The sequence below is a fragment of the Molothrus aeneus genome, chromosome 2 (genome assembly GCF_037042795.1).
Source record: "Molothrus aeneus isolate 106 chromosome 2, BPBGC_Maene_1.0, whole genome shotgun sequence".
In the NCBI taxonomy this organism is placed as follows: domain Eukaryota; kingdom Metazoa; phylum Chordata; class Aves; order Passeriformes; family Icteridae; genus Molothrus; species Molothrus aeneus.
In genome coordinates, this window is record NC_089647.1 from 42655860 (window position 1) to 42679912 (window position 24053).

At 34.8% G+C, this 24053-nt stretch overlaps 1 protein-coding gene across 1 annotated transcript in view; it reads left to right on the top strand.

Annotated features, from left to right (window-relative positions):
- Positions 1 to 24053, top strand: part of ATM (ATM serine/threonine kinase) — a 58077-nt gene that overhangs the window by 14844 nt on the left and 19180 nt on the right. Inside the window, exons 23-47 of the mRNA XM_066544771.1 lie at positions 142 to 262; positions 1346 to 1522; positions 2291 to 2460; positions 2787 to 3033; positions 3608 to 3726; positions 5424 to 5550; positions 6758 to 6957; positions 8231 to 8405; positions 10008 to 10172; positions 10420 to 10552; positions 12138 to 12233; positions 12944 to 13115; positions 13495 to 13636; positions 14274 to 14450; positions 14814 to 14982; positions 17507 to 17594; positions 17942 to 18097; position 18278; positions 18899 to 18985; positions 19763 to 19851; positions 19948 to 20050; positions 21094 to 21242; positions 21752 to 21856; positions 22374 to 22493; positions 23377 to 23611. Coding sequence (XP_066400868.1) covers positions 142 to 262; positions 1346 to 1522; positions 2291 to 2460; positions 2787 to 3033; positions 3608 to 3726; positions 5424 to 5550; positions 6758 to 6957; positions 8231 to 8405; positions 10008 to 10172; positions 10420 to 10552; positions 12138 to 12233; positions 12944 to 13115; positions 13495 to 13636; positions 14274 to 14450; positions 14814 to 14982; positions 17507 to 17594; positions 17942 to 18097; position 18278; positions 18899 to 18985; positions 19763 to 19851; positions 19948 to 20050; positions 21094 to 21242; positions 21752 to 21856; positions 22374 to 22493; positions 23377 to 23611 — 3523 coding nt within the window. The remainder of the gene's footprint in view (positions 1 to 141; positions 263 to 1345; positions 1523 to 2290; positions 2461 to 2786; positions 3034 to 3607; positions 3727 to 5423; positions 5551 to 6757; positions 6958 to 8230; positions 8406 to 10007; positions 10173 to 10419; positions 10553 to 12137; positions 12234 to 12943; positions 13116 to 13494; positions 13637 to 14273; positions 14451 to 14813; positions 14983 to 17506; positions 17595 to 17941; positions 18098 to 18277; positions 18279 to 18898; positions 18986 to 19762; positions 19852 to 19947; positions 20051 to 21093; positions 21243 to 21751; positions 21857 to 22373; positions 22494 to 23376; positions 23612 to 24053) is intronic.

Genomic DNA, 24053 nt, shown 5'->3' on the forward strand with positions numbered 1-24053 from the left:
AATCTATATAAGGCAGTTGAGACAAAAATAATTATATTCAGAAAATCAGAATGTTATTGGTATGCACAAAATACCAATGTTGTGCATACCACCACCATTCTGTGGTGTTATGCTTATAATTATTGTTCTTTTTTTTTAAAGCTTGTTTCAAGATGTGAAACAGAGAGATTCTTCTGGAATGTCGAGACCTCTTCCCCTGAAGCTTCAGCAAAAGGCTTTTGAGAATGCATACCTCAGAGTTCAGGAAGGAATGAGCAATCTGGTACCAACATCTAGTCATTAGTTGTTGTCTAGTTTGGATGTTTTGAATAAAATTATCTTTAATATCATCATGTTTAGTTTTCTGAAAATACTAATTCTTCTGGACTTTTTGTAATCTGAGCTCGTGAAACAAAGTGATAGTCAGGGAATTCCTTTCATATCCAGTCACTCACGGTTTTGCCCACATGAGAATTTTGTAAATTCGTAAACTGTATGTTTTAGACTTCTCTTCTTCGTAATACTATTTGTTGTTCAGTTCTGTACTGTACTGTACCACTTAGGAATTGCAGAAAAATGTAGCCTCAATAATCTAGTGAAAACATATAAATAATGAATAAGGAGCAGTGTAAATTAAATAATGTGTTTACACAGTATAAAACTAGATTTGTAAATTTCAGAAAGATCATGTTTCCAGTGGTATTAAGAGCACAAAACTGAGATTTGCTTCAAAATTTGAGCTATTCAGAAGAAGCTTGAAGTGAAGGAAAAGTTACACTTCGGTGCAGTGACTGGAAATACAACAGTGTGATGCAGTACTGTAGAATTTCTTAATTTTTCTTTTAGTGTCTTTCAGTTTTCCTCCTTCCTTGCTACCATGTAAAGTCGTCTACTTCATCATTTTCCCTCTTTTTCTGTCATGCTGTTACCTACCTGCATGTCATCTCTTTTCCCTTTGTCTGCTGTGGCCTTGCTGCTGAGGCCTCTTCTCTCTGTCATCTTTTTCATCCCTCTGTACTGTCACCTCCAACTATTTGTCATCATCTGATTTCTATGTTGCTTTGGGTCCTTGTTCTGTCCCTTCAGCTTGGTGGTGTCTGTTAGCTTTTCTCCTTTCACTGCAGTTTCTTGTAACTTTTATTTAAACTCATCACTTGGCAACACAATGCCTTAATAGGGGGAGAACTGCATTTAAACAGCAAGGCAGTTCTTCCCTATATGCCCCAAGGAGTTAAAAAAGAAGACTCGACTTGTTCAGCAGTATTTATGTCAGTGCCCTAATTTTACATTATTTATGCTGATTTATTAACTAGGAAATTGCTTTAATGGAATATTTGCTCAAGGTCTTCATGATTTCTTATTGTAGGTCAGGGGTGATGCAAGTCCTGAAGATCTTTTGGACAAACAGAGTAATGGAAAAGCAGTTTTGCTGATGCTTATAACCATGGTTCTGTGCTGCAGCCCAGTCTGTGAAAAACAAGCTCTGTTTGCTATTTGCCAGTCTGTGAAAGAGAATGGATTAGATCCTCACCTTGTGAAAAAGGCAAGTCTGATATTTCATTTGATATTTAGGTTATAAATTAAGGTTAGGTTAAAATTAAAAGACTACAAGATGTTTTGCTCAGTATTGAAATTTGTTAAATATTGTAAAGGTATAACTAATATGGTACATTACTGAATTAATTTGTCTTTATATTTAATGACTTACATAGAAATAATAAAATCATGAAAGGCAATTGTAATGGCAAATCTTGTATGTTCAAAGCACAGATCTCAAATACAAATAGACTTTTATATGCTGAATATTGCAGATCTCACATTAAAAAATCATTCGACCCAGAGGAAGCAAGTTTTCTTATGTGGAAAATATGTAAAATAAATGCAGTGTATTGGAAGATGGTATGTGTCTTGTGGAATTCTATTTTGAAGTTCACAAGGGTGTACTGAAATGATTGCTGTTTATACATCAGCCTTTCATACCAGGAATTTTTTAAGTGCATGTGTTCCTTTTATCCTTTCTTACTATTCACTGCTTGCTTCATGTTTTTGCACACAGTCTGTACCCTGCAAAATGAGTACTGGCCATCCTTTCTTTACTCATATGGGTTAGTTGTAGTTCCTGGATTGCACTCCAGGATCTCCTGAGATATGGCAATACAAATAATAAAATAACTTATCCTGAAGAGGGGCTGAGTTACACAAATATTCATTAATAGGCTGGAGGGTACACATGGAGGTGTAATATTGTCAGTTTGCCATAATATCATCTACTCTCTATGTTATTTTTGCATTATTAATTCATGCATTTCAGGTTTTGAAAAAAGTGTCTGACATTTTTGGCTATAAAAGTATAGAAGACTTCATGACATCACATTTAGACTATTTGGTGATGGAGTGGCTGAAAATAAATGATACTGCATATAGCCTGTCTGCTTTTCCTTATGTTCTTCTGAACTATACTAGCCTTGAGGAGTTCTACAGGTGAGTTTGCTATATGATGAAAGTATCATTTAGATTTTATTTACAATTATGATACAGGGTCTCAAGTTGCTAAATGTAGCAATGCATCAGGATTTTGTTGTAAGGTGATGTATTGAGAACTTTTGAAATGTATTCCAAGCATCATGTGTATTATATTTATGCAGGTAAGATTTTCTTTTTGTGTGTGTGTGTGTGTGTGTAGCAGTAGCTAAACAATGATTAGAAGTTTAGTTATACAGTAGAGAAATGGTATTTACTATGTGATGCTCAAGGTTTTTTTAAAAAGTAATTTAAGGACATTTTGGAAATGTATTTACTACATGTAGGTCTTGTTACAAAGTTTTGGTTCCACACCTGGTGACTAGAAGTCAGTTTGAAGACGTGAAATCACTTGCCAACAAGATTGAGAAGGACTGGAGACAAGTTCTGGCAGACTGCTTTCCAAAGTTACTTGTCAATATCCTCCCATACTTCGTCTATCAAAGCCACGAAAAGAGTGAAGTAGCAGAGCAAAGAGAAATGGCTTCTAAAGTCTATGACATGCTTAAGGATGAAAACTGCTTAGGAAAACAGGTATCCATTTAAAATGTGTAAGTTGAGTTTTATGGTGTTTAACAGACCAGAAAGAAAAATTTATCTATTATGTAAATAGTTCAAATTTATAGGTGCAAAAGTAATATTTTATTAAATACAAACTAGATGAATTTTTATCCCAAGGATTTCAAGGAGCTGTTCAATAGAAACTTTAAGACAGAAAGTTGACTGAAGCATAATTTTTTTCATAATGCAATATTTTTTTTTCCATTCATTGTACAGCCCTGAGTTTCTCTGTCATATATCTGTCACATTTTCCTCTTAAAATATTTTGTTAAGGCTTTATGATGAGTCATCTTCTCCAGGGTCAGACTCTATGTTCAGAACTAGTAGTAAGGTGGAACTTTTTTTTTCTATATACTGTAGGAAAGCAGACTGTTCTACCTGTTGCTACCATAGAGAAACTTAACCAGGCTTAATTTATGAATGAATTGTATGTCATGGATGATGGAACAAGTAGAAAGCCTAGATAAGTAGGCTTTCTCAGAAGCCAAAGAAATAATTGCGGCTGAAACGCATTTTTCTAATTAAAATGCTATTTTTCTTCTTGTAGCAAATGGACAATTTATCTCATAGTAACTTGCCAGAGATTGTGGTTGAACTGTTGATGACTTTACATGAACCAGCTGGTACCACAGTCGAAGAAGGGTCTCATCTAAGTAAATACATAAGGTATATACTTGCAGATTTTCTAAATGCTGAGTGTGTTTGTGTAACATTGTGCATTAAGATGTGCCCTTCAGGCATAAGAAGAGGTAACTCTGCAGCTGAGAGGGTTTATTGTTACTCGTAGTGACAAATCATAGTCATACCTCCTCAGGTAGTTACTCCCCAAGGTCAGGATGAGAAGCTCCATAATGTGGAATTTTTCTTCACTCGAGGTCACCAGTTGTGGTGGTGTTCACAGGGGTCACAGGATGAGGGAAGAGATGAGAATCTTTACTCCATGTTTCAGAAGGCTGATTTATTGTTTTATTATATTAAAAGATAATGATCTACTAAAACTATACTAAAAGAATAGAAGAAAGGATTTCATCAGAAGACTAGCAAGGAAAGTAATGGAATGATAACAGAAGCTTGTGACTCTCAAAGAGTCCAAGCCAGCTGACTGTGATTGGCCATTAATTAGAAACAACCAACATGGACCAATCAAAGATGCACCTGTTGCATTCCACACCAGCAGATAATTATTGTTTTTCTTTTCCTCTGAGGCTTCTCAGCTTCTCAGGAGAAAAATCGTGGCAAAGGGATTTTTCAGAAAATATCATGGCTGCACCGTAATATTGCAGCCAATGGAAGGAATGAACAGTGGGCCAGGGAGTGCTGTTGTGTGGCGTTGAGCTGGACTGTTATGGCACTGCCAATTGACATAAGTTCAAACCTAGATGGACTGCCCTCTGTAAAATTGGTCAGATTCTAGTCTATAAATTAAAGTGATTCAATGATTTTTAATAACTTGAAGTCACAGAGAGGGAAAGTGAACTGTTTCTTAGTGGTTCTGGCAGTGGCAGCTCTTGTCTTTGGTAAGGAGATTGGTTAGGCAATGCCAAGTAAACAAATTCCTAATTAATAGAAATAGCCTAGTGCCAGAAATATCTTCATATTTATTACCTTTTCAGTCTTTGTTTTTGTCCTAAAATATCCATATTTGCATAATAGTTTTCCAGATTTTCATGTTCAGATACAAACTTTTTGGAAAAACATTGCAATTTGTAAAGTTTTTGAAGAAGATACCTTTATTGTAAAAACAGTTAGTTGAAAGAGTCCAAAGCATTTCTTGGAAAATCTGCCAGAAGTTAAATAGCTGAGAATTTAAAAACTCTTCAAAGAATTTTTTTGCAATGAGTTTATTAACAAACTGTGTGTCTGCTTGTAAACAAAGCTCTATTTAAGAAGGAAATGGTAAGAATGGTAAGAGTGATGAAACTTAGGTTATATGCCTTTATTACTACCATGATGCATTTCTTTTCTTCTTGAGGTCCCAGAAATTTTCACTCCCTTGTTATTCCTCAACCCAATTGTTCCCACAATTACACAATGCAGAAGATTTAGCCATGAATTGTAATTAGATTTTTGTGCTAAGTACCTTAGATGAGACAAATGTGTGGATTTTTAACAATATCATCTCTCAAAAAAAAAAAAAAAGTAAAAGAATGTTTAGAAAGTACAGTTTTGAAAGCTACCATAGAGGAACAAGAAGCAGATACAAAATAAGATGCATGTCACTTTTCTGGATGCTTTTGATGCTTCTTATTAAAAGCAGGTATTTTCTAGGAATTAATGTGTTTATTCATCAAGACTTACTATATTAAATACAAGTGGTTTGACTTTTGAGAAGAAAAATATAAATCTCTTTTTTATTCATTTAGAGAACTGGATCCTGCTCCTAATCCTCCTCATTTTCCATCTTATGTGATTAAAGCAACCTTGGATTATATTAGCAACTGCCATAAAAGCAAATTAAAAAGTATTATAGCAGTTCTTTCTAAAAGCCCTGTAAGTATGATGATGTATGATGTAAGAAAATTATGAATTTATTTCCTATAGAATGCAAAATTTCTTTTATGGGTACCCTTTAGTTAAATTAGACATTTTCATCATTTCTATGTGAATCAAAAAACCAGCCTTAGACCCTTTTCTATTCATTTGTTTGCCTCTTGAAGTGGAAGATGTCCTAAATTCAGGGACAGAGTTATGTGCACTATATAATTATATTACTTCATTAATTATTATGTTATGTATGTAAAATGTCTTATATAACTGTGTAAATTATGTAATTATATGCATTATATAATACATATAAAGTAGAGTAGATTATTTTAAAGCTTTTTATTTTAAAATCTCTGTGTACCAGTCACAGTTTAGAACGTGGCATATTTGTCACGTGTTTGAAGAATGTTCTAAAATAATTATACTTGGTCAATTGTAACTACATACAGCGTACAATTAAAATATAAAATTTACTTACTTTTACTGACAGTGTGAAAATTTTATACTTAGGGATATTTTTTGACACTTGATTTTCATTTGTTAAAGCAAAATATGAAGACATAGGAAATTATGCAGCCTTGCAATGAATCATAAATATTTTACTGTCTTCTAAGTTTGTTCCTTAGAAATGTATCTGTTTAAAGTTATGCTGTTTTATTGCATATATTGTCAACAACTTCCTTTGCCTACCTATTAATAATCTAAAAATAGGAAAAAAAAATTCTAAACCATGTTGTATGTAAATCTTTTGAGTGTAAAAGTTAATATTGCCAGCCAGTGGAGTAAGTTTTTTAAAATGTTACGCTACCTGCCTAGTGTTTTATAAGTTTACAGTTTTAACAGTTGCAGCCTGCAGTGCTGTGTTCTGTGAAACAGTGCATCTTGCACACATGAAAAAATACAGGTTGAATTCTTACCTGATGCTTTCATGGTTTTTAATTGATGTTTCTCTGTTGATACACATTGCAATCATTGTTTGGCTTTCTGAAAAATTGGCATAGCATATCTCATGTGGGGGGAATAAAGAAAGGAAAATAAAGAGGTATATGGCTTATAGTCCTGTTTGGGGAACTGGTTTCTCTGTAGGTCTTTTGTTTGTTTAAAGCAATAAAAATAATTGCCCATGTTTGGTTTTAAGTATTTAAAGTTTTTTCTTGATATCTGTATTGACATTATGAATAATTTTTTGTGCTCGTATTTTATTCACTCTTAGGATTCATTCCAGAAAATCCTTCTAGCTCTTTGTAAGCATGCTTCAGAAACAAAAAACATGTATAAGAAACACAGAGTTCTTGTAATTTATCACCTGTTTGTTGGTCTGTTACTCAAAGAGATCAAAGACAGTTTGGGAGGAGCTTGGGCTTTTGTCCTTCGAGATGTAATTTACACCCTGATTCACCACATCAACAGCAGGTAAACAAAGTAATTATCTCTAGTTCTTCCTGTCTGTGCTCCCTTGCTCCTGTAACCTTACAATCTGATATTGCTAGCAGATGGTAATTAATCTGTAAAATTAATTATAAGTTGCTAAAATTAAAAATAAAGTTGCTATTCTTTTATAATTTCAGAATTTAAACATAGAACTCCTAATAAAATATGGAATGTTTTGTGCTAGCCTTGTATTTAGATGTTTGCTATATTGAAGGTTTTGTATCTGTAGTAGGTTATCAAATTGTAAAAATAAGCAGGGTTAGGAGATTTTAATGATGGGGTGCTTAGGAATTTAAATCACATGGGAGAAAAATTAAAAATGTGGGGTTAAGTGCAAAGTAAGCACATGTCAAATAAAATGTGCTTATTGAGTTAATAAGAGTGTTGGCATTTACATTCTCACCCCTAAGTACCTATAGCAAAGTGAGAATTGTACACGTTGTCTTAGCTTGCCTTCAGACTGAGAAAACTGGTCCTTCATCAGGTTAAAATTTAAGTGGGGTTCTTACCTTTTGCATAAGATTATAGATACTTTCTTACTTGAGCTTTAACTTGGGGTTTCCCAGACAGTTATTAGCCTACATGTCTCTGAGTTTATGTATAAATTGATTCCTCAGCTGGTTTGAAGCATTTCGTACCCTGAGATGTTGGAGACATGTGTGGATTGTAAATGCCATTATTATGGCATTACTGTTTTTATGTTAAACACTCAACTGAGGCAGGGGCTGCTGATGCACTGGAGAGCAACACTTCCTTTCAGAGGGACCTCAGAATTCAGCTCAATAAAACCCTGAGAACCTGATCTGAATTTGAAGCTGACACTGCTTAAGGGAGGAAGCTGCACTGCATAATCTCCAGGTGTCCTTTATAACCTTTTTTTTTTTTAACTAATAGCCATTTTAGGTAGAGGAGGATTCAGAGAGCATGTTTTCCATTTTTTTCTGCTTCTGTCAAGATTGTCCTGACAAGTAATAATCTAAAACCCTTCTAGGGATTTTTTTTTCTTTATGGTATTTATCTTTTAACAAGATTTTATTCCATTTTCTGAAGGGATCAGTCAGATTCACTGTGTTTCTTTGTGTTTCCTGAGCTAAGTCTTCAAAGCTGATTCATTGAGTTGATAAATTTTAAAGTTTAGAATTAATTCATCCTGACTTTATTCTTTTTCCCTTATTATTCCAAGATGCATGAAATGTTGATACTCAAGACAGTGCCAATTTGTATTTCTTTAATTCCACTTTGTTTCCTGTGACAGACCCATCGTAATCAGGGACATTTCCATGCGCAGCTTCTCACTCTGCTGTGACCTGCTGCATCATGTTTGCCACACAGCAGTTACCTGCTGCAGCGATGCTCTGGAGACTCACCTTCATGTTATTGTGGGAACCCTGACACCTCTTGCCATGGACCAGTCTCAGATTCAGGAACAGGTAATTTTGTGGTGCTGCTTATGCCTTAAGTGTTAGTTTTCCAGTTCACGTTCACTGTTCTTAACGCTCTATCTGTACTTGTGTTTAATTTTAATTCCTTTTTCCTATGCTTTGGAGATTTATATAAAAACTATTTTTTGGATGTAATACTATGCCTTTAGTTTTTTTAAATGCAATTTCACTTTTGGTACTTCTGTTTTGCCAAATAGCACGTCAAGCAGCTAAGCAACTCCTTAAAAAACTCTGTGGGTGATTTAATGGGAAATATGATGAAGACCTTTAGTACAAGGTGTCTAAAGGACAAAAAGGAAATGTGTGCAGAGAACAGATTTCAGTAGTTCAGCTATTTATTTAATAAATGATCGTTTTAAAAAAATGTAGCACGTAGGTCTTAAATGGGAAACAAAGCAGTTTCTGTTGTGTGACAAGCATTGTTTCCCCTCTAGTGTTGCTTTTTATGTGCATTCTGCTGGGGGTGGAAATATAAGAGGATTCAGAGATTTACAATTAGTAGCTGTAGGTCAGAAGAGTGTGCCTGTTGCACTTCAGTCCTCATGTTGCCTTCTGGCTTAATCTGATTCCACTGTACCATAGGCATCTGCATGGTTGCACTGTAGCCCTGTGCTGTCCTCCTCCTTGTACTTCCAGTTCAGCTGGAGGGCTGCACCAACCCAGCTGAAAGTAACCTGGCAGTCTTGTTTCACAGCTTCTTGATTGTGATCAGATTTACAATATGTCTGTATAAACTGGTGCACGTGCACATCTGCAAAGGCCACGTGTCAGGGTATCCCTGGGCAGGACAAAGTGGGGAGGACAGAAATTTCTCTGAATTGGAACTGATGTCAAATGTGAAACCTTCTCATATCCTACTCCTGCAGGGATGCCCACCCTCTAATGATCCCTTTTCAGTTCCTTCTTTTTTATTTTTTTCTTCTAGCATTGAATTGAGGCTAGTTGATAATTTTCAGGTAAATAGAAGTCTTCAAATAAAACCCCCATCACTTAGATTTAAAACTTCTCAAAGGTGCTTGGATTTAATATCCAGGTGCATTGACTTTTAAATAAAGCATAAATACAATGGTTTTCCAAAGAAAGTTTGGTACCCCATTGACATTTATTCAAGTTGTAGATAGGTTGTTATACAAATTCTGCCAGAGTTCAGCGATTTGGGTAGTAAGGTACAATATATAGATGTTTGTGTAAATTCCAAATTTCCAGCACTTTAGTGAGAACAGGAAAGTCCTAATAACTCCAGAAATTCTTGGGTGCAGTGTGTTGTTAAATCTTTGTGGATATCATAGAGATCATATTGGCCAGCATTTGAAATCAGCTTCCTCAAAAGACAGAGCAAACTGCAGGCTGGGATAGTAAAAGCTTTGATTTCTGTTTGGAAGGAGGAAGAGCAAAAGTGCTCCACCATTTTAGAATGTATCTGTGATTTCCCCATACCTCTAATAATCTTACAACTTCTAACAGTGTAAATAAATTATCTTAGTAGTTTAATGAAACTTAGAGAAATACAAACTTGATAACCTGAATTAGAAATACAGCTCAAAAATGTTCCTCTGTCTTTTTTGGTTTTCATTTACTTTTTATGTTCAGGTCCTAGGCTTGCTGAAATACCTGGTGATAGAAAGTAAGGATAATGAAAGTCTGTACCAAGCAATCAAGTGCTTAGATCCTTTTCCTGAATACCCTGCTTTTAAAGATTTGCGGGCAACTCAACAGAAAATAAAATACAGTAAAGGACCATATTCTCTTTTGGAGGTAATTACATTTTAAAATACATCTCACATAATGTTTTCTGTAATGCAGACTTTCCCCAGAAGAAAAATTTTCTTACTGTAGTTTAAATGAGACACGTGGATTCTTTTATTGCTGGTTTCAGCCACGGAGACACTTGTAGGTCTCCATTTTTACTTTGCATCCTTATTGTGAATTTGCTTAGAGACACTTCTTTACCTGAAGCCTTTATTTGTATGCTGTATGTGCTTAATACTGTGTTGTTTTGCAGGAAATTAATCACTTTCTCTCAGTTGGGGTTTGTGATTCACTGCCCTTGACACGGCTTGAAGGACTGTATGATTTACGCAAAAAGTTGGAACAGTATAAAGATCAGATGAAGGATCTCCTGAAAATTTTCCAGGGTACTGATGGCTGATTATGTGTTTTATTTCTTTTCTACCTGGTTTTAGGTGTTTAGTGATGTACCCTATTCTAATTTGACATGGAAATATTTTTTGTATAATTAACAATGTAATCATATTATAATTTGACACACAGAGTAGGTTGACATGAGTGTTTCAGCCCTCAGTCCAGACCCAGTTCCTTCCTAGTTTGGTTTTCAGATAATTGTGCCAGACCATTTCACTTTTCTCCTCTACATCAAGTCTTCATCAGCTTGTGTGCATGACAGGAGAATAAAACAAGATGATGTGATTAATTGTAAACAAGTACAAAGTAAAATTTGGATAAGAATTGTAATGTTGTAAGGCGACGGTGCAAGTGCATTTTGGCCCCCACATCCCCAAATTTACAATTTTACAAATAACTCACTTTGAACAGAGTTAGTGAAATGGTAACAAGCTTTTGTGGAGCAACTTCCATCAGAGGAGAGCCTTGTGAGATTGGAAAAGAGATTGAGTAGGAATAGATAGAGCTGTATGAGCTGGTGAATGGAATGATGAAGCATAGTAGGGAGTGCTTACCACTTTTATCACAGTACAAAAACAGATTAAATAATCTGGGAGCAGTTATACAAGAGAAACCATGTAATTTCTTCAAAATAGATTCACCATGTGACTTACTACTACTTACTGTGAAAATTAACAATATAACTGACCTTAAAAGGAGTTGGACATATTTTATAGAGATTATTAGGTGTGAAGATGTGCTCAGGCAAACCCTGAGAAGTATTTTCTCTTGCTTTGCTGGAGATGGGCAAGATGGCAAGCTTAATGGGGGTTTTGCCTTATAATAAAATTCTGTTAAGCACTTACAAATCTATTATTCTATGTATTCGTTTTTCTAAACATATCAAGTAAGCATAAAGTCCGATTTCAAGTTGTAATCCAATCAGTACTTTTTTTAAAAGTACTGCTTTCTTGGGGTTTTTTTTTCTTCCTTACACTGACAAATCATCATATTTTTTCCTAGACCATTTTGTTTGGAATGTGTATTTTAAAAATTAAGACCTCCAGCAGGGAGCAAATATGTAAGGAAATACTCATCTTGAGAGTTTTTAATTTGGCAGTGTTAGTTTGTCAACTGAAAGCTAATCAAATTCTTGAAAATTCCTGAGAGAAAGGCTAATTTTGAGGTATTCCTTGGGTTCAGATTTAGAACAGAATGATGACATTAACTTAAGGGCTGTCAGTGGAGCCACATAGTATGCCTTCAGTATTTCAAATAACATTCTTACACCAACTTAAGCTAATCTTTCATGTATTTAATTATCATTTTTGCATCAAAACACTGAAAATAATAGCATAGGTGCATTCTAGTTTGGGGATTCTTTGGCTTATTCAAATGCACAGACATTTTTCCAAACCATGATGAATAAGAAAAATCAGTAATTTAGTTGGTGTACTGTTTAATACCATCTTGCTTCAGAATTAATAATGCATATTAACATTTGTAGGTAAAAGACACTGAAGCAGTATTTTCTTCTAATAACTTCACATTACAAATATACTGACATGCTTGGCATCTGTTTTTCTTTCTGAATGATAGAAAAGCCAGAAGATTCTGTAATAGTGAAATTGGTGGTGAGCTTACTGCAGCTGTCCAAGATGGCAGTTAACAATACAGGAGAAAAAGCAGTGCTGGGTAAGTTGATTAGACCCACAAGTAAATCATGGCTGTCATTGCAAACACCAGACTGAAACTGTGGCTGTTCTCAGTGTTACTTCCCACAGTGCTTTCCACTTCAACACACCTGCAGAATATGAAGGAATGAGCAGGGAAATAATTTTGGGTTTTTTCTAATGAACATTTAACATCCCTTGTTAAAAATTATTTTCAAAGTCACTTTTTTGTTTTTTGGTTTTTTTTTCAGTTGTTGTGTTATTTGATAAAATACTTTGTCTGGAAAGCAAATGAGGAGCACATTGATACACATTTTTATGTAAAATATAGATTAATTCTTACTGAGTTTGCAGTCTACTGTTTGGGCTCACACAGCCTTCTGTTTGCATTTACCATACCCTTTAGGCATTGAAAATGAGTAATTCTGACCTTTTCCATTTGCCAGTTTCTGGCAGAAGCAAACATAAAAGACATATCTGATATAAACTGGAAAATCCAGAACCATAGGCACTCCTAGAAAATTCAGTTATAAGGCATAACTGTAATATTTATGAATCTTAACCTGCAAAATTTGTTCACATGTAATTTTAATCATAAAGCTCCTTAAGTGATTATTTATAAATACTTGCTGCTTTTTACCTCATAACAGTCTCAGTTCTAAAAGTAGAGTGAGACCTTGTTTTAGTATGCATAAGACTACAGAAAGACTGTATGATGGCATCCATTTGCAGAGGCTGTTGGAAGTTGCTTGGGAGAAATAGGTCCCATGGATTTCTCCGCCACTGCTCTTCAGCGGGCTGAAAACGCACTGGATTCTAGAGCAGCAGATTTACTTGAAGATAGAAAACTTCAGTGTGTCTTCATAATGTTAATTCAAATAAACACTGCTTTAACAGATAATTGGTGAGTACTTATTTATTTAGTTAACACAAAAGCAAAATAGGAGCCATTAAGTTGTTCATTGTTCAGATCACCTCAGAGTAACTCCCTGAAAGTGTTTTTAATACCAGCCATGTGCTTCTCCAAGGCTCAGATTATTTACCCAGTCTATCTTAGATGTTTCCTGGAAATTCTGTAGTAGGATGCAAGCCAGAGAGTCTCCTCTGTGCTGTAGAGGATAGTAGTGCTGTGGAGTAAGTACTCACATTTTGTTCTGTAAAAAATATGCAATGGCGCCATAGATGGTGGAATTATTTATCTTGTGTACTTAAAAGGTGATTTTGAAAATCAAATACCTGAATGAAATTAATGATAACAATGTTGTGTATGTTCTTTTTTTCAGTATTGATGTTAGAGCTGCTGCTGTTTCCTGTTTGAAGAACATATTAGCCACCAAATCTGGCAATGAATTTTGGGAAGTTTATAAAAGTAAAGCTGATCCCATGTTAATCTATCTACAGCCTTTCAGAACATCCAGGAAAAAGGTACTTCTGATACACCTCATATGCATGGCATGTGGAGTAAGGAAAAAAGAAATATCAATCTTTTTTAAAAAGTGAATTTGAAAAGATGTTTGAGGTAGGCTTTGATAAATGCCAGATTTGGCATCAGTATAATTGAAAATCTGATTGCTTTTGTATGTCTGTTTCTCATTTCTGTTTTACCAGATGCAGCTTTCCCTTCACGTAGGAAATTACTATTTTGACTTTAGAAAGCTGTCTGCTTTCATTTAGACCGGCCATTTTTGATTACCTAATGGATAGTGTAATACTTTCTCAGGATTCTAGTATTATTTGATGCAAAAAATGGTGGGAAATAAGTCAGAAAAAGTGCATAATTAAAAGTGCATAAATCAGACATTTCCTAATTTTCAATCTTTTTATTTGTAAATTAAATGTGATGCCTAATGTGACCTTGGTGACTTGATGTCACCAGTAAAATTTTATTTTTAATACTTTCAGATTTCCTTGGAAAACTACATTTTCATGAACAAAACTGATATTGTTAATCAACTGAAGGACCAGTAATAGTTATTATGTTTGAATGTGTGCATTGCAGTATGGCTTTTTAAAATGCCGTAGAATTTTTTTTATATTTGCAATATGTATATTTTTCTTGTAGTTTCTTGTAGTGTCTGCTAATGATACAGAGGCTCCTTTAGAAAGATTGGATGACACAAACCTGTGGATTCCTCTGGGGGAAAGCCATGAGACCTGGATCAAGCACCTAACTAGTTCAATACTGGACAGTGGAGGTGTGAAAAATGAAGTTCTCCAGTTGATGAAGCCACTGTGTGAGGTGAGCTAAATCATACATTTTTACATGTATGTGTGTGCTGTGATACACAAAAAATGTGATTACTCATCTTGATAGCAGATAGTAATTTCTGCTATTAAGTAATTCAGGGCCTTTGTGGTCATACATTGTAGGTACTCATAAAATATACTCTCAAAATACAGGATTTGAAAGATAATTGCAAACATAGGAGAACTTTATATGGCTGCTTTAAGTGAACGCCAGCATAGGCCTGTTGAGTGGTTTATGTGTTCTTTCTCAAGCATTACATGTTTGTTTGGGCAATTGTGAGTTTGGTTGTAACCTGAGAAAGACAACAAAAAAGCATTTCTTTCTTAGCAGCTGCTGTGCATTATTATTTTCTAGGTGAAAACAGACTTGTGTCAAACTTTGCTTCCATACCTGATTCATGATATCCTTCTTCATGACTCAGAAGAATCTTGGAGAAATCTTTTGTCACTTCATATCCAAAAGTTTTTTACAGCCTGTTGCAAATTTGCCTCATCCTGTAGATGTACTCCAAATTCTGATTCAGGTAATGCCATAATAGTTTTGTTTCAGCTAAAAGAGGAATTCTGGTTGTGAAAAAACTATCTTCTGATATCAAATGTATGATGTGCACTTGTAGGCAGGCAGAATTTAGAAGCTTCTGCCCAACTGATCTTTTTTGATGGAGATGCCAATAATTTTGAAGTTGTTCATTGGCAGCACCCAAGAAGTATCTTCTGTCTAACTAATTTTTTTTATCCATAACTAGATAATGCTTAGTACTTGCTGAATTTAGGTGTTATCCAATGTTAAGTGTTGCAAGACTGAGTCATGGACTGTCTTTTAAAATGACTGATGGGCAGGTAAATTCCTCTATTACTCAAACAAGAGCAATAAAAAGAAGTTTTCACCTGAATTTTCCCCTTGGAGAAGATTAACCCTTGCTTTAAGTATTTCCTAATATTTTAAATGGTATTCTTATACATTCAGAAGACCTGTTCCATTCCAGCAAAATAAAAGGAAGTTGTAACCAAAAGAACTGCACCAGAGTGTGAGAAAGGCAGTGAGTTAATTTTAAAGAAAAGCACCATTTAAACAAGCTGTTTATGTCCTTTCCAATTAGATTGTGGTTGAATTTAGCAGAAATCTGTGTAAAAGGAAGATCTTTGTTGTTTGACACTGGGAATGGTACATGCACGTTTTTTCAGGAGCTGAAATAAATACAGTAACTTCAGGTTAGAGTAGGTTTATTTTTTGGTTTGGTTTGGGGATTTTTTGTGCAGTAGTTACTGTTCTATATCTTTTAACTTCCTTGTTCAGTGACAGATCGTTGAAAAAAAGAGTCTGTACAATGTCTTGCAGTCTCTTTACAGGCACGTCATGCAAGCTTCAGGTTGCCAGAGAGGAAGGGAAACCCTTAGTATTGCAGTTTTTACTAAGAGTGGTATAAATAACCCTAATGATGCTAGGTGTATTTTAAAATATTTTCTTGGATGCTCATTAGCCTGGACTGAAATTCTGGAACAGTATTCTTTCATATTTTTGAATTCAGGTAACAAGCTCTTTCTACAACTCACAAATTTATGCTCAGATGTACAGGGTGACCCAAAATGTTCCAAGAAAAATATGAAGGGATTTTTCCAAGTTCTAGAAACTTGCAGTTAGTTCAACAATATCAGTGAGCAAATGATGGAGGCCCATTCAATCACTGTGATTCACAGAACCACAATCACTTAGTTTGGAAAAGACCTCTGAGATCATTGAGTCTAACCTAATCTAAGTGGCTGAACAATGTCACATCAACTACACATTGCACTGAGTGCCACATCCAGTCTTTCCTTAAACAGCTCCAGGAACTGTGACTCCACCAATCCCCTGAGAAGTCATTCCAATGTCTAATCATCCCTTATGTGAAGAAATTTTTCCTAAAAGGAGTTCTACACAGGGAATCTTATTGAGGCAATAAAAATAAAATACAATAAATAAATATAAAATTAAAGAAAAAAAGTAAAGACATGCAGAAGCTTTAAATGGAGTTCTCCAGATGAAAAACAGTCCTGGTAACAAAAAAATCTCCCACAACCATGAAGTAGCACACAGCTCATTGTATGACAGATTGTTTACAGATGAACTGGAGGTGCAGTAGCCAACAGAGCAAAGATATGTTAATTCCAAAATTGGAATGATAGAACATCGGTATTCGAAGCAAAAATTTTAGTCATCCTCAAGGAGAATCTGTTATCCTGTGAAAACAAGGAGAAAACTCTTCCTAGAAAGTCTAGATAAATTTCATTCCAATCCATCAGGATCCAAATGGGATAAAACAAGCAGTTAGACATGGGAGAGTCAAATGCTTCTGAACACAAAAATTTCTGTTTGTTGGGACACAAAAAATGCCCAGATACTTTTTTAATGTGGCTTTTTCTTTTTTAGAGGAAATTGCTACTTCTGCACCTTACTGTAATCAAATCTTTGCTTGTGTGCTCCTTATTTCTTGCACTTGGTAATTCAGAAATGACCAGAATGAAGAAATTATTAACCCAAATACCAGAATGCAACCTGTAGCTGTCTGATTTTTTTTTTTTTTTAATCCAGAAGCAACACATGGAAACATAGATTGTTTGAAAGTATGTGCCTGTATACAGAAAGTAGGGAGTTTTGTGTAGCCATACACACTCTAAAATCTGCAATACAGTAATTTAATAAGAAGTATTTCTCTGACTTTGGAATAACTTACATGGTGGAAGCCTAATGGCAGAAGTCTGTTTGTTACAGAGCTTTTTGCAATGATGTTAGTTCATCTCTGAATTCTGTAAGAAGAAATAGAATCCATAAACTAATAATACAAAGATAATTTCATCAAATTGTGGCACAAATTACTATAATCTCACTAGCATCATGTAAGGAGAAGAAATACATTTTGTGAAAAACTATTAATTTAATTTTGGAAATGCAATTCAAGGAAGTATTTAGTTATTTTTTTGACTGAAAATTAATTACTTTTTATTTTGTAAAGGGATGTGATATGACAAAAGTTCATTATATTCTTTCCTTTGAAATATACATCCCAGATCAAGAAACCCATAATTCTAGAAGTTTGGATAAAGTATCTCGACGAGCCATGCTTGCTGTTGTTGATTACTTGAGAAGACAAAAGAGGTGAATACAAGCTTTTCAAAACATTGCCCTAATTTAATTGTGACTGTTCAAAGATGTGTTGGTGCTCTAGATTAAAGAACATGGTAGAGAACATGTTGCTTAAAAGAAAAGATATAGTAGTGACCTTGCATTTGTTACAGAAGTGATAGGGCTACCCTTAAAGGGTTCTAACTATGCTGAAGGAGTTTTCTAAACCCTTTTGTCTGATGTACTTCTTGTAGTGTGGGTTTTTCAGGAGCTAAGATAAAGTTAGTCTTTGGAAAGCTTTATAGTTGATACTGGATTTATTTTGTTTAATGCTGGATAAAAGGTCTGTTACAGCAGTATTAAAGCCTTTATTTAATCAGATCTGTTTCAGGTACAGTTTTTGACGACAGCTTCTGGCTAGATCTGAATTATCTGGAGGTTGCTATAGCAGCACAGTCTTGTGCTGCTCACTTCACAGCCTTGCTCTATGCAGAAATCTACGCAGACAAGATAAATAGGGACAAGCAGCAAAAAAGGTAGGAGGAGGAGTGCTGTTTCCTGACATTTCTGGTAAAATGAATCATGTTTTGTGAATCCCAGCAATGTTTTGGTTTTAGTTATATGAAAAGTCAGGGAAGCTTTAAAAATATTCCATAGGTCTGTATATGGACATGGAAAATATTTCCAGTCCTTGAATGCGATCCAAGCCTCAAAAGAGTGTCATGTTGATGTGTAATCAGAAACTTTTCTTAGTGCTGTTGGTGAAATTGCAGCCAGAAGTTAACCAAGGGGTGAAAGTAAACCCCAGAATGATGGTAGGAATTCTGTGGGTAGAGCTAAATGGTCCTTGTAGGAGCTTTTCTTCCATAAAAGACAATTATCTTTGTGTTCTGGTCTAGCAAGATCAAAGTATGGAACTAGTTTAGGTTTTGTGACAAACCACTGTCAGGTAGTGGAAATAAAACAAAAGTTTGGTTGTATGTACATACATTAACTGCTAATTAATTGATTTTATTCTTTCACAGAGGAAAGAACACTTCAGGCATTCACAAAAGCAATTTGATTTAATAAAAGATGAGGAATTTCAAGATGTGTATAGGGGGGTTCTGCAAAAGAACACCTCGGTGTTAAAATCCCATGATGTTGATATTCCCAGCTCAACTGATCACTTCCTCATTCTGATGGAGAGCCAAACTGAATAACCTGGGAATATCATAGTCTTGCATTTATTGTTTGTGCCCCTTATTTCTTGAGTGTTGTCTCAGAATTTCTTTAGTTCCCTATATGAAATTTCATATTGAAACATTTCTTTTAGATCTTCTTTTAAAGCAGCTAAGAGTTTGACATTTGAAGAGGAAAGTCAAAGAACACCTATTACTACCTTGAATGAAAAAAGTAAAGAAGAAACCGGTCTAAGTTTGCAGGTACTTGTGTGTGCTTCCTAATCTGAATGCAAACAGTCTCGCATAATTATAATTAACAGTAGGTTTCATCTGAGCTGAGGGTAGATCTAGTAGAATTCAAAAAATGTATTTTAAAGTTCTCCTCACACTTTAATTCAAAGAGAATTCAGACAAATTAAATTGAGTATTTGGTCACCCTGAAACACTAACTAACTGGCAAGTCTGAAATCACAGCAAAGCAGGCTTTGTTTCCTGAAAGAACTGACTTCAGGTTGGTAGCCAGCCAAAGATTTTTCAGATTTCAAAGATTTTTGTTTTGTCACAGGTATATATAAAAAACAGCAAGTGATATAGAAGTTGTAATTATCAAAACCAAAGTAGTATTATCTCCCTCAGGTTTATTTGAGATATCAAATCTGGTCCAGTAACCTTATCTAAGTTACTTCTTTCTATAGTTCATTATTCCAACACTGTGCTTGTATAACTTCCAAGATGCATTGCTTAGTTGGTGTATCTGATGTCATTTACTAATACTGCCTTTTGCTTTTCAACTAGCCCACCTAAGGCCCAGCTGTAGATCTTTAAGAAATAAATTAGCATTGAAAGTAGGCCTGAAGAGTTTGGCTAGACTGCATAACTTTTTTTCCCCTGTCATGATAGCAGACTCAGATACTATGTAAAGGAAAATTAAGCAATGATGTTATCTGTTAAAACATTTATAAACTGATATGGTTTATGTAAAACTAACTCGAGCTGGTTCCAAAAAAATAGTTCTTTGTTTTGTGGTGCATGTTCTAGGACCTTCTCATGGACATCTACAGAAGCATTGGAGAACCTGACAGTCTTTATGGCTGTGGTGGAGGAAGAATGTTGCAGCCATTGGCACGGTATAATTTATTCATGTTCCTTATGTTCTTTAAAGGCATTGCTTTCATTTACTAGTAAGGAACTTAAATTGAAAACTTCTTTTTCACCTACAACAGGATAAGAACATATGAGCATGAAGCAGTATGGGAGAAAGCCCTTGTAACATATGACCTTGAGACAAGCCTCTCTCCATCTACTCGCCAGGCAGGAATAATAGAGGTAATATTATTTTGTAAGAGGAAATGAGTGTAAGAAGTGATATTCATCATATTGAGTCATTTGCAGTGAGTTCAAAATTGTTTTAGGACTGAAAGTGATGTCTTTGTTCATTAAGTCTAGTCCATTGTCATAGGCATCCAAACTGTGGATATAAGACAACTCAGTATTTGTTCTGAAAATATTAAGGTTCTTAGTCCTCTTGTCACTCACCCATAATCCCCATCATGGGTAATGAATTTTGTGAAATACTTAAAACTAAGTATATACAATATTATTCCAGGTTTAGGCCAGCTCCTAAAATGACAGGCTATAGAAAGTAATGTAGTTGGTTATTTTTGCTATCTCATTCTTAAACCACTCCACTATGAATCACTATGTGATTTTTCTGATACAGTAGATAAAAAGAATTGGTGTTATTTTGAATTCTCAATATGCTTTGCCTCTTTAGCCTAAAAATGTTTATACCAGTTCTATAAAAATGTAGCATGGATGTATGTGTGTTTCCCCTCATTTAATTTTCCTATGGTACTTTTAATTTCTTAATAACCACAAATTATTTATTATCACTGTTAAAATTCCATTGCATTTGTCCTTCATAGTGGCTTGACATGTAATCTGGTTAATTGGTCACAATTATAGAGATACTACGGCTTTTGAACAGATAGGAGTTATAGGAAATCTTTTCAAATCCTCATCAGGAGAAACAGTTCATTAAGAAGTAAAATTCATTTTGACTTACCACTCAGGAATTATGGCATGGAGAAATGTGTACTGATAGTTAATTTGAAGCACAGTGTGAAAAATTATTTTAAAAAATGCCAGCCACAGTAGTAATAAAACCATTTTCCTGGAGTTGCAGATGTCAATAGTGTGGTAGTCTTATTAAAAAGTTTTCATTTTACGTGTAGAGTTTAGAAGTAGTCATGGTCCTGTCTTTCCTGCAAAGAGTTCTTTGTTTCCAAAAGTAAAACCAAGCCCTTAAAAATACCAGTTCAGTTTAATAAAGGAGGAAAATAAATTTTAGTAATTTTTTTTAATTCCAGGCTTTGCAGAATTTTGGGCTCTCCCACACTCTTTCCATGTACTTAAAAGGTCTGGAACATGAAAACACTGAGTGGTGTGCAGAACTGCAGGAAATACGGTACCAGGCAGCATGGAGGAATATGCAGTGGAGCCACATCTCTTCTGTCAAGTAAACCACCTTATCTTTTTGCTAGTCCTTTAAGCAAAAGGCAATAGGGTCAGATCCAAGCAAAAAAAGACAGGATCAGAACATAGTTTCTATAAAGTAGGTCACCTAATTCATTTTAATCATTGAACTGAAAAGCGGTGTTTTTCACTTAGACTTGTCTTGTTTGAATGCACATCACTTTTTGTTTTCCTGGGGAACTGTACACAGGTGATTCTTCTTTTTGATTGTTCATAATGTCAAACTGAAATATACCATTTTTTATTCATATAGTACTTGTATCTTAAGTACAAGAGAGGGATAGAGAGAGCTTTTAGTATCTCATTTATAAGAAAACAGGAAATATTACACAGTAAGCCACGAGAGATTATCAAGTCCTGGACAAGCAAACACCAGTATTGACTCATGGCTACTGTACAACTAAAACTATTTGTCACAAAGACAAAATTGACTTCTTCACAGAGAAATAGGTTTTCATTTTATTCTATGTTAACTTTTGTTTTATTTGTTAGAGATGAAGCAAGAAGTCCAGGGTACCATGAATCATTGTATGATGCTCTTCAGTCTTTACGCGATAAGGAATTCTCTGCTTTCCATGACTGTCTTAAAGATGCCAGGTAACAGATTGTATGCAGATACTGTGACATTTATGTGCAAATGCTGGGAGAGAGAGATGGAGACAATGTGTGTGTTTGTAGTCACAGGTTATGCATGAAAGACTATCAAGGGGTTTTATGGGCTCAAATAAAGACTCATGCATAGAATAAAAACTACTTCCAGACTGCAGCTCAAATCTTTTTATCCTCAGTATGTCATCTGCATCTGTAATTTGTGTGCTAATTGAAGATACATTTCCTGTACACACCCCTTAGTTTGTGGACCTCTTAAGTGGATTCTGGTGCTGAGTGCTCTTGTTTATCTGAGGTATCACATCAATTTTGGAGTTTCTGTGTCCTTACTGGGTTTTCATTTATTGACTTTTTTTTTTTTAATTTGAATGGTAGTGCAAAGTAACTCTAGACTGAAGAGTTTTGCTGTTTAAGTTCTCTTCACTGTATCAAAACTATATTATGGATATTTGGTATTATTTGCTGATATTAAATAAAATAATCTATTTTTCTGTTAAATCCACAGAGTGAATGAAGTAGAAGAGCTGTGCAAGGGCAGTCTTGAGTCGGTTTATTCATTATATCCAACCCTTTGCAGACTACAGCTGATTGGGGAGTTGGAAAATGCAGGCCTGCTGTTCTCCAGGTGATTTCTTAAGATTGTTTCATAACATTTCCTCAGTTTGCAGGATTTTTAGTAATCAAGCATAGCGCAAAACTTAAAATGACCTCAACAGATTTTATTCATCAACATCTCAAACTTCATATGGAAAATAAAAAGGATTTTACCTTCACTACATGAGGACAATTTTATATTATCTTTATTTCCAGACTGGCTTAATTCGCAGTCTAGTTTGAGTTATTTCATATCATGCCAATATAGTGTTTTAAATAACTGTTTTCTTTCCTTTATATTGAGTTCCCTCATACTCCAAAGTAGCAGTCATATCTCCTAGCTTCTGGTTTTCTCAAGTAACTGAGTCCTCCTCTTTTAGTTTCTTTTCTAAAAATGTTTTCCATTTCCCTAATGACATCCAAAGCTTTACTGAAAGCTGTTTCAGTTTGAATAATTTTCTTCATGGACCTCTATTACCATCAGTATTCTTAAATTCTTAAGACTGCTTTTTAATCACAGAAAAGTATTTATCTCTGTAATGCTATTAACACTGAATTTTCTCTGCTATAGTTCTGTCAGTTTGGTAGCAAATAGTCACCCTACAGTCTTTTCACCAGCACTGTGTTTGAGTGTCATTTCCTTTGCTGAGGGACCTTTAACACAGGTTTTTGATGCTTAATCAAGAATATTTACAGAGGAGTAGTTCACCTGAGTGTTGTTGTACTTCATGTTTGTTAAAACTGGAAGGCTTCCAGTTTAGTCTGCATATGGTAACCATTGTACGGTTTTATCACTATTTCTTGAAGTGTAGGTTTTGAACTTTCTCAGCAGATTACTTGTTACTCATCTTTCATTTCACTGATATTTACTGAAAATTAATAACAAGTCCTTTTTCTTTTGGGAACGATTGCAGATCTGTTACTGCTCAACAACTGAATGACATTTATTTGAAATGGCAGAGACAGTCCGAGCTTCTCAAGGACAGTGACTTCCATTTCCAGGAACCTGTCATGGCTCTGCGCACTGTAATTTTGGAAATCTTGCTTGAAAAGGAAAGTGAAAACACCAAAAGAGAATGTATTAAAGACCTCCTGACCAAACATCTGGTGGAGCTCTCTAGATTGGCAAGAACTGCTAAAAATACTCAGGTAACAAATTTCAGGAAAGACCAGGAACAGATGTTTAGGTTTTTTTTAATTTATAAAAAACTTAATTTTTAACAGTACTAATGATTAACTGTATTCTAAGTTTATTCAGTAAATCAATCTGAGACTTAAATTATGTAGAATTTATTAATAAATTGTATTTATGAGCATGTTTTTTTGAATTTTGTTCATAAGTGTAAGCCACTGAATGAGGTAGATAATACAGAAATTACATTTTTACTGAAGAGTGCTCTTCTAGCTCTGTTTCTCATTTTGGTGCAGTTTTACATATCCAACTTTCACTTGCATCATATGTTGTAGTGTTCCAGGGTAAAACTGCAGAGATAACTTCATTGCATCTCTGTATTTAGTGTTGTCTTTAAAGCTTCATACTCTCAAAACTTCATTGCACTGTGGTACATCTCTTGCTGTGAATGACTTTCTG